This window comes from Leguminivora glycinivorella, chromosome 3 (genome assembly GCF_023078275.1).
Source record: "Leguminivora glycinivorella isolate SPB_JAAS2020 chromosome 3, LegGlyc_1.1, whole genome shotgun sequence".
Classification (NCBI taxonomy): Eukaryota; Metazoa; Arthropoda; class Insecta; order Lepidoptera; family Tortricidae; genus Leguminivora; species Leguminivora glycinivorella.
Genome location: NC_062973.1, coordinates 23,644,864 through 23,655,694, shown reverse-complemented (window position 1 = coordinate 23,655,694; position 10,831 = coordinate 23,644,864). Strand labels below are relative to the sequence as shown.

Below are 10,831 nucleotides of genomic sequence, written 5' to 3'. Positions count from 1 at the left end.
GAGATAGATATCTACTAGCGTTTCGTTTCGTGAGCGTTTCGTGAGCGTTTGTGCCATTCGGCTACGCACCCTGTTCTCGATAACAAAATTGGTACTCCAATTGTTCCACATCAAGAAATCGGAATACTTTACGTTTCTATGCCATTTGAGAACTACCGAAGTGGGTATTGTACGTACGTTGAATTGGCTCATTTTCGTGGACCTCTATAGCGTAAAATCATGGAAAAAATTATCTAATTCTTGGTTTTAGTACTTAGCACAATAGAAGTAGCACGTCAGAGAAGAACTATCAAATATCAAAAGTGCGACGAAAACTGAAACAATTTCAAGTGTAATTGGGAGTACTACATAAAATCAGAAAAATATGATTATTTATTATATACTTACGTGAATAATTTGCTCTTTTAATCGAAATACAAATAAGTAATAATCCACTGTATCTGGTGGTGATCAAATATATAAAAGATGCGCGTTCCTTGCACACATTCTAAGGTCGTGTAGGTGAACGCGTACCATGCTTGTATAAGTGAGATATGACAGGTCGACTGTTCGCGTTTTTAACACGCGGTAACTGTGAGGTAACCAAGAGCGCGTGGGTGGCACTTCAGCGGGGAGCGGAACTGGCCATACTTTACGATATGAAAATGAAATGAAAAAAAAAACTTAAATTTATATCTGTCGAGCTCAAACTTTAACATGGCCATGTCTTCTGATTTGTTGTTTACCTCTTTTGCACTCATGGGATGTTCATAATATAAACTTGACAGCGTCTCTTTCGCAAAGTTCAGCTCTCTTTAAGCGTAAGCGAAATAATAGTAACGTGTTCTAACCCTAAACTTTATAAACTCTGGTAGGGGCTTACGAATCGGTGGTTAGGTTAGAAGCTTTCGAGTCTGTTAAATTTAACGTGAATATGTTGCAAGTGGTTCATTTAAGTGCCTAATATCGTTCGCTCGTTTAGTGGTCTACTTAGAGGTTATTTTTTAACCCTGACCCAAATTTTGCAAGGTGACTTGAATTTCGATTTCTTCTATTTCATTTAGGCACTATTTAAAGATCGGCTTGGCTCGGCTCGGCTCGGCTCGGCTCGGCTCGGCTCGGCTCTTCCCGTAGAAATTTAAAAATCTTCGCCATCTCACCTGACAAAATGTATGATGGTGTTTCCTGGCTGTTATAAAGCTTATACCTTTAAACGAGTTATTCTTGTATTTTTATTTATTTTTATACACCGTGTTTCCGGTAACACTCAAAATCTCAGACACCCCAACTGATTTTTATTTTTTTAAACTCATCTAGAGTATTCATCTTTTAATCTGATGGTTACTTTTTTTTAAATTGAATTTTTAATTTTCTGTACAGCTCTACTTGACTTTTAGCTCTACACTCAATAAAATAATTGCTAACTTCCACCATAAACCATAAAACTATTTATTTGTGTACGTTACTGCAACGACATAAGGTTTACTAATAGATAGCTAAGATGTCATTGTAAAACACTTTAAAGCTTTGTCACAGTAAACTTCAAATTGGACAGGTAATCGCAGTAAGCAAATTTAAACCCAATATTCAAAATGACAAGGTTGTAATTAGGTACGAGTTCAATTTGTTATGACTTATGATAAACATTAAGATTAAACTGACAAACAACGTCAAACTCGTAGCGGAAAAAATAATCGTCCAAGTAACCAGCCAGTGTTAATAGCCCTAAATACTGAAAAAGGTAAACAACCTCTAGCAATTCGATATACACAATGTTGTCTTACGAGTACAATAGCATAGGCACTTAAAAAATAACTAATAATACAAATTTAAATAAAAATATTACCCCCATCAAGATATAGCTCAATCGATTCTACTCTCGATTCTGAACAAACTGTTTTCAGGTTTTTAGTGTTAAGTGAAACACGGTGTATATGTACCTACCGATGATCTCAGTAACGATTTCGCTGAAATTTTTAAGTGGGTAATTGGGTATTTTCGGGGGTGGATAATCGATCTAGCTTAGTCTTAGATCCCGGAAAACGCGAATTTTCGACTTTTCATGCGTTTTTCTTTCGCGTTAGTAAAAGCAAAATATATGGTCGTTAATTTCGACGACCGCGCATCGGCTGAGAGTAGCTTACTCGTAAGAGGTCCGTCATGTTTGCAGGCACATCGCGGGTGTCAGAGTTTCGAATTCCGGCCAGTATTTTTTTTTTTTTTTTTTTTTTTTTTTATAAGAGTTTTTTATTTATTTAAAGACGTGATAATAAAATAGAACCGAGCGAGGCTCGGTCGCCCAGATATTGTTATATAATTTGGTGTGACAGGAGCAGGGGGGCGATTTTTGAATCTCGCATACGGGATTTTGTCACTAAAATACCGGTTGAAAAAGGTGACTTGCTTATTATTTTTAGTGACAATTTTCTGAATTCGAACGCGTGAGACTCAAAAATCGGCCCGCAGCTCGATGGCGCGTTGGCGTTGGTACACTGTCCCTATTAACCAGTGTAGGAGCACCGTTACAGATACATTTTTTTGCAATTTTCTCGTTGATTTTACCTATAATCTTTTTAGTATTTTCTAGGTGTATGACTGTTTACCCTTTGAGTGTTTTTCTATTTCTAAATGGAGTCAAACGAGTTCGAACGTCCACCGATTAGTGACTAAGTCCCGTATCGTATTACAGTCGAGTTCATAAATATGTGTACATTTTTAGGTGAAGAAATGTACACATATTTATGAACTCGACTGTACACACTGTATTGGTTATGAATAAATTATTATTGAATTAAAAAAAAAAATATTAAAAAAAAATGAGTTAATAATAGTTATTTGTTTTACAAGGGGGCAAAGTTGTTGTTTAACCGCACGAGCCAATATTGATACCCGAGCAAGCGAAAGATTCCAATATTGAACGGCGAGCGTAGCGAGTGGTTCAAAAAGTTGAATCTTGAGCGTTGCAAGGGTTTCAAGGCACGAAGGTTAAACAAACTTTGCCACCGAGTGAAACACAAAATTTTTCACCACACCAACACGAACAAAATACTAACTATAAAACATCAAATTAAATCAAAACCATCAATTTATTCAATATGTTTGATTCAAAATCATCATTTATAGGTAAACTCTACCAGCCAGCTTAAGTGCGTTTTCACACTATCCGATCCGATATGTCGGACCGATATCCCATACATTACAGGCGCCATCTTGGATTTTTTCTATTGAAATCCTTCCGACATCCGATATCGGATCGGATAATGTGAAAACGGTCTAAGACATCTACTTTGCACTCTTATGGATAAAATGCAATTTTGCTATCTGTCTTCGAATAGCAAAGTAAACGTTACCAGTTGGTGTGGTTAAAAAAATATTACACATAATGTGTAATAATAATAATCGTGAAAGTTGAAACCAGCATTTGCGCATTTTCTATTTTAATACAGCTAGTATCTACATATACTTACAGATTTATTCGGTTCAGTGCGAACAAATACGAACTGAGGCCCTCTTTACCTGCTGAAAGGAGCACCTTTGATGTGAACATTTGAATAGTGTGAGTGACAGTAAATACGTATTACCCTTTTGAATCTGCCTCCCTAGACAAAGTGACAATCGCTGACGCTGAGTGTCGATCGCAGTCTGGCTCCCACTACAGAGCGATAGTGAGAGCTAGCTAAGAAGTGTGCGCAATTGTGATGTTGGCTAAGGTACCCTATTCAATACATGCGAGCCACATCAGGGTGGCTAGCCGAATGGCACAATCGCTTACGAAATGCTCACGAAACGAAGCGCTAGTAGATATCTATCTCTATCGCGCTTGCGTATTGGCGCGACAGAGCCAGCGGCGTATCGCTTTCGTTTCGCGTCGGAGAAATGCCATTCGTTTCGTGAGCGTTTCGTGAGCGATTGTGCCATTCGGCTAGCCACCCAGACTGTCAATATTAACATGTGTCACTTTATTACTGGCACAATCGCACCTTTTTTCTACCTAAAGAATTTCTGAAAGGACTGGAGAATATGGAGATAGACAAGGTTTTAAGGGACACATATTATATGATTTATTACGACATCAATTATTTTACAGTCAAAACGTGCATTTCTTGTTAGTCTGCCTATGAACATCTTAACAATCATACATTATATATCACATTGTTCAATCTTAAAACACTATATACTTTCTAAAAGTACATTATTAAATGATCCGTCATAATTTAAAACAGTTTAAAGCATAGTGCTATAGTGCAGTTTATATATTACTGACAATAACAGACCCATTAGCACAACTTGCCTTGTCGCGCGCGACAAGGCAAGTTGTGATAGAGGGTCTGGTCTGCCAGACATTATAAACAGCGATTAATAAAAAAAATTGTGAACAGTGAACAAAATGTGGGTTGGTATTTACTAAGAGCAACTTGCTTCAGTTAGGTAAAGCAAGTAACAATTAAGATATAGCTCTATTTTCACTGACTCTATTTTTGCTAAAAACTATCCATCTTGATAAATATTTATATACAAAACACCCAACTTATCACCTCGTATCAAAAATACGTCATCAATCCAAATGTCCAAATAACTTATCAGCAGAAAAAGGCAATATTCTAATTTTCAAATGTCAAAGACTGTTCACCGTTTTCTACTGACATGTTCACTGCGCCAGAGTATATTATAAAATATATATCTTCAAAGGGATTAGAAACTTGAACATGACTTATGTTGTGTACCTAAGTGGACATTCCTACTACAGAGTCTACCCACTACATTATGATTATGACTGATTTCTGAACATCAAAATAGAGTGACAAAGTTTCAAATAGGATTTGGTACATCGCATAGTTACAAAACAATAGGCTCCGTATTCATAGACACGACACTTCTTGATGACCGGCGGTGAAAACTCTTCTTCTTTGCAAACTTTGGTTTAGCGTACCAAGATGGAGGGCTCACGACACTGTCTTCAAAACTCTTCATGCTAGCGCTTCTTTGGGAGCCTTCCCTCTCCGAAACCCTCGAGGAAATCGTCTTCACGGTGCTGGGAGGGGGCTTAGTATCCTCCGTATCATATGGAATATCCTTCATCTGTATCACTTCCACATCCGTGTCGCTGAAATCTTTACTCGTGCGTCTCATTTTCGTGGTCTCAGCCTCCGTATAACCGATAGTTTTAGTGTACGTGCTCATTCGCCTAGATTTATCTCTGAATAGCAACTTCCTGAATTCCTTCCGGAATTTCGGGTGCGTGATTATGTAAATGAAAGGGTTTATACAGGCGGCGGTCTTGCAGAACAATGCCGGGATCATAGAAACTATCGGCGTAATTAAATCCTTCTTACCGAAAATGCCCATTAGCGCGACGATCGCATAGGGAGTCCAGGATACGAAGAATAATGCAATTACAACTATGACTAGAGCAGCTAGTTTGATTTCGGCCTTACGTTTGACCTGTTCCTTGACGTGTCGGGAGGAGAGCCGTTGTTCTTGGTTTTTAGTTTGAACGTTTCTGTTGCAGATGACGACGCGGAGTATCTTGAGGTAGCAGAAAGTGATGGTGAAGAAGGGTGCGACCCAGGCGGCGCAGAAGAAGGTGAAGATGAAGTAGCGGGGAGGGAGTTCCTCGGTGAGGTAATCGAAGCTGCAGCTGGTGAGGTAGCCCTCGGGGACGTAGCGGCCGTAGCCTATGTCTAGGGCGGGGATGGAGGCGAAGACGGCGGCGTAGAGCCAGGCGCCGAGGGCGAGCAGGCGCGCGCGCACGGCGGTGAGCGCGCGCAGCGGCTCCAGCGGGCGCACCACGGCCCAGTAGCGGTCGAGCGCGATGGCGGCCAGCGTGGCGATCGACGTCGTGCCCGTCAGCCCGCCGACGAACCCGTAGATCACACACCCTGGAAACAATATTTCATTACAGCTGCGTTTAGGTACAAATGTAGTGCGAAAAGGGTTTCCTTCGTATTTTTCCGGAAACGTTCGTATTTGTCATGCTAGTTCAGTTAATGTCAGTACCTATATCTTGTACTGAGACTGACTGAAATAGCATGACACGTTCGTACGTTTCCGTAACAATACGAAGGCAATCTTTTCGAACTACATCTACCTACCTATTGTCTTTTCAACTTGTCAGAAATGTGTACTTAAACTAGTGGCCTTAAAGTTAAATAAAATAATTTTTAAGAAAAAAAAACCGCCTTCCTTTGGGCTTCTGGTGATAAATACTTTCAAATGTTGGATTATGTTATCAATTCGTCTGTATATTTTTTAATGTTTGTTATTCGATATCTCCGTCATTTCTGAACCAATTTTGAACTTTGGATGATTCTGAAGTACTTACAGATGAGAATGATTATCAGAACGGAACTCTAACCAGGGGCGGCTCACTCTCCATCAGCAGATCCACTGCATCAAATGTCACTGTTCTGGACGTAAGTGTATGCTGTTCTTATAAAAATACCAAAGTCACTATAAGTGTGCCGTTCAGATTTGAGGAGTTCCGTTCTGACCATCATCAGCAGTTCCACTGCACGAAATGTCACTGTTCTGGACGTAAGTGCACGCTGTTCTTATAAAAATACCAAAGTCACTATAAGTGTGCCGTTCAGATTTGAGGAGTTCCATTCTGACCATCATCAGGAGTTCCACTGCACCAAATGTTACTGTTCCGTACGTAAATGCATGCTGTTCCTTTAAAAACACAAAAATCACCATATGTATGCCTTTCAGATTTGAGGAGTTCCCTCGATTTCTCTAGGATCCCATCATCAGAACTGGGTTCTGAGAAAAATGGGACCAATCTGTATGCATATACCTACATTCAATCAAAAAAAAATTTTTCAAAATCGGTTCAGTAACGACGGAGATATCGAGGAACAAACATTAAAAAAAAACAAAACAAAAAAAAATACAGACGAATTGAGAACCCCTTCCCTTAAGATTTGGAAGGCGGTTAAAAAATAGTAAAGAGTTGCGCAATTATAGACGCCCGTTCGCCGCGTTGGGTCTCACCACAGACAAACGGTTATTAACTGTTCAGATTGGTCTAATTGAAAACGTTATTGGTTTATTTTATATTAATATTGTATGTTTCGCATGCAATCAACTATAAAGAAAAATATTGCATACATGTGGATGGTGGAACTCAACTTAATAGTGGAAATGGAAATAATGGATCAGTTACTATTGTCTCCCAGTCGGGATTTGCCCTGCTGTACCTCATACATAATGACATTTAACATCTGTCACAGACAAATCCTTTTTAGGGTTCCGTAGTCAACTAGGAACCCTTATAGTTTCGCCATGTCTGTCTGTCCGTCCGTCCGTCCGTCCGTCCGTCCGTCCGTCCGCGGATAATCTCAGTAACCGTTAGCACTAGAAAGCTGAAATTTGGTACCAATATGTATATCAATCACGCCAACAAAGTGCAAAAATAAAAAATGGAAAAAAATGTTTTATTAGGGTACCCCCCCCTACATGTAAAGTGGGGGCTGATATTTTTTTTCATTCCCATTTTTTCACCCCATCGTGTGATATATTGTTGGATAGGTATTTAAAAATGAATAAGGGTTTTCTAAGATTGTTTTTTGATAATATTAATATTTTCGGAAATAATCGCTCCAAAGGAAAAAAAGTGCGTCCCCCCCCCTCTAACTTTTGAACCATATGTTTAAAAATTATGAAAAAAATCACAAAAGTAGAACTTTATAAATACTTTCTAGGAAAATTGTTTTGAACTTGATAGGTTCAGTAGTTTTTGAGAAAAATACGGAAAACTACGGAACCCTACACTGAGCGTGGCCCGACACGCTCTTGGCCAGTTTTTTTAAGGTTAGAGAACGAGTAACTACGGAACCCTACACTGTTCATGGACCGACATGCTGTATATTTGTAGATGTCTGTAGTACTGTCTTACCAAATAGGTAGGTACATTAGTTTATACTAAGTTTGTAGTTAAGTTTATCAAAGTGTACTTAGGTACTAGTTATGCATAAATACCTAAATGTTGAATCGAGGTGTGTGGCGTGACGTAAAATAAGCTTGTTTAACGCTTTCCGTACATGTTCATGAATATTTTACACGAAGTCAACATGAAACGTGAACATTTTTAATATGGGCCTATAAATTTAAACACACAATGCATTAAACTTTATAAACATTTCATTCTCATATAAAATTTCATATGAAATGAAAAATATTGTTAAATCAATTCTCTTAAAAGGAAGACTTCTATTTTTTTTATTGGTACTGCACCGACCGTTACGGTCAACGAGCACGTTTTTATCATTATTCTTTTCATTCTCTTTTTACTTGCGTGTGCTATTCCATTTTCCTTTTATTCACCATTTCTTAAATTGCATAAATATACTTACATTAGGTACTTACATACATATTGACATTTAAGATCTTTCCATAGATTTACATACTTATAGATAACCTAGACTGAGTTGATTGGCCAAAAATATGTCCACATGAGAGGGTAAAGTAGGGGCTGGTGTCCCTCTCGCACTTATTGCCACTGTCAAAATCATTTGAATGACGTCATCACTGACATAATTTGGGGATACCATTCAATATTCAAAGTTACTACCAAATCTACTAATACCCAATTGAAGGCTTTTTTTTCATTATGCAAATCTTTGGTTTAATGGCTTCAGAATAATGACTTACCCATTCTTTACATGGAATTAATACCTTGGACTGGATATAATAAAAAATAATTTAAGAAGTTCGTGCGAGAGGGACACGTCCCAACTTTGACCCTCTCAATCTCATGTGGACACGTTTTTGCTAGTCTGACACGAACGCCTTTCTGGGGATCGATTTTTAAATTTCGAACGCACGAATTCGCCGTTCGAAAGTCTGTGGAAAACGACGTAATGCTATTTTTTAAAAAGGACGGCTAGTAATTTTGAAACTAGTGGTAATGACCAGTTTTCGATTCTGTTAGTAGTGGAGATATTATTGAACGAATTTCACGAAATCGAATGGCCGAGATTCAAGAATCGGCCCCCTGACCCAGTGATAAGGTTCAATTTAGTATGGCAAAAAAAGTGTGAGCTCTGTCCTTATTAAAGGTCTATGGATATTCACAGATCCATCCTTTTTAAGGTTCAATGACGTTTAACTAGGGAACCTTACACCACAGATTATATACCTACAATATAAACTTGAAAAAAGTGCAAACTCAAATGAAAAGCATATATTACCTGCAATATTGTATTTATTTATATATATTTAATTTGGAGAAATATCTGCTTAATTGTAATTTTTCATTAGCCTTTGCACTATCGTCAAACTCTATTGCCCCCGTCTGTCCGTGTATGCATACTATACTCAGTTCAGAGTACACTGTTCATGGCCGACATGTTTTAGGTCAGTTTTTAACCCCTGTAAATCACAGGAGCGCTTTTGAATTTAGAATTATTGGTTATTTATTAGAGACCTAATAACAGGAATTCTAGACCTACTTACACATACTCCGAAGCTTACTACCTACCAGACTATGGAATAGGAACTTTTATACTTCGCTTCGCTGTGGTACGTAATACGGGCTTATACGGCATAAGAATATGCTTCATCTGCAATACCGCGAATTTCTGTTGATCTTTCAGATAAAAACGTTCTTCTTACCGTCTCGTTCTCTTACAATAAATTATTGATACAGCTGGCAAGAAACCTTTTATGACATTGATTACCCGTCTTTATAGCATGGAAGAATTGGAAGGCGGTATCGTTACAATAAATTCGGTGGAAGTCGAGATATCTTTTTGCTCAAATTTGAATTTACAATTAAATCTTATTGTTCAGTTTTTTCGGTCCTTAACCCTTAATTTGGCAGAGACTCTGGTGACATAAATTTTCCGATTTTACTTAATATATTGAATAACAGGTGTTTTTAAAGCGTCCGAAAAATATTTAAAAAAATCTAGATTTATTAGTTTTGGAAAAAAAATATGTCCGCCACAGCGGACTCTGCCAAATATTGGGATAAATTAATATGTCCGCTGAGGCGGACACTGCCAAACATACGGTCATTTAAAATAAACAAGTATTTCTTAACATATATTTATTTTAAAAATTAACAAATATAATAATTTTGTCTGAAAATCAAACTGACACATATTTATAGTCAAATATCATTATTTTAACTTTTTTCCGACTTTTTGGCCAGGTTGCACAGGCCGTGATCACGACAGACTGATGTGACAGTGATGTCCCAGCAAAATGTCGTCGAAGATGTAAACAACACAAAACTACCCGAAATTAATTATATCAATGTTCCCGAACAGACAAAGAAATTATAAATTTTGATCTACCCGGTTTTCTTTAATGTTTATTGCCCCTCGCGCGACATGTAACATTCACAATATCCGCGCACTACGTATACATAAAAGTGCCAAAATTTTAACTGCTTGGTCCAGCACCACACGCTGTTGGATTAAATAAAAAATCTAAGCATAAAAGCAGGCCACCAAAACAAGAAAATCAAAATAATAAACAAAACAATATAATAATTTGTTACAACACGTGTCACCGCAACATTGGCATAGTCCGCCACGGCGGACAAATCGTATTTAGTATATATTTGGCACTGTCCGGTGCGGCGGACAACTTGTTTAGATGATGATTATGAGTATTAGAAATTGAGAAATAAATTGAAAACATAACCACTTGCAACTATTATGTAATATATTTTATTATTTATACAACAGAAATACCCTGTTCTTACAAAAACCAAAAGAAAAACGCATAAATATTTTGCTAAAAACAGTTGACTTCTGATGCGGTGCCATCTTGACGAGTAACTGTCAAACGAGTGTTGACAGTGGTCAAATAGTATTTTTATACAAAGCATGTATCATAAAAG

At 37.8% G+C, this 10,831-nt stretch overlaps 1 protein-coding gene across 1 annotated transcript in view; it reads right to left on the bottom strand.

Moving 5' to 3' along the window:
• Window positions 1–4,124: 4,124 nt before the first annotated feature.
• LOC125224752 (opsin, ultraviolet-sensitive-like) overlaps window positions 4,125–10,831 on the bottom strand; it is a 53,611-nt gene continuing 46,904 nt past the window's right edge. The window contains exon 3 of the mRNA XM_048128203.1: window positions 4,125–5,858. Coding sequence (XP_047984160.1) covers window positions 4,816–5,858 — 1,043 coding nt within the window. The 3' untranslated portion in view covers window positions 4,125–4,815. The remainder of the gene's footprint in view (window positions 5,859–10,831) is intronic.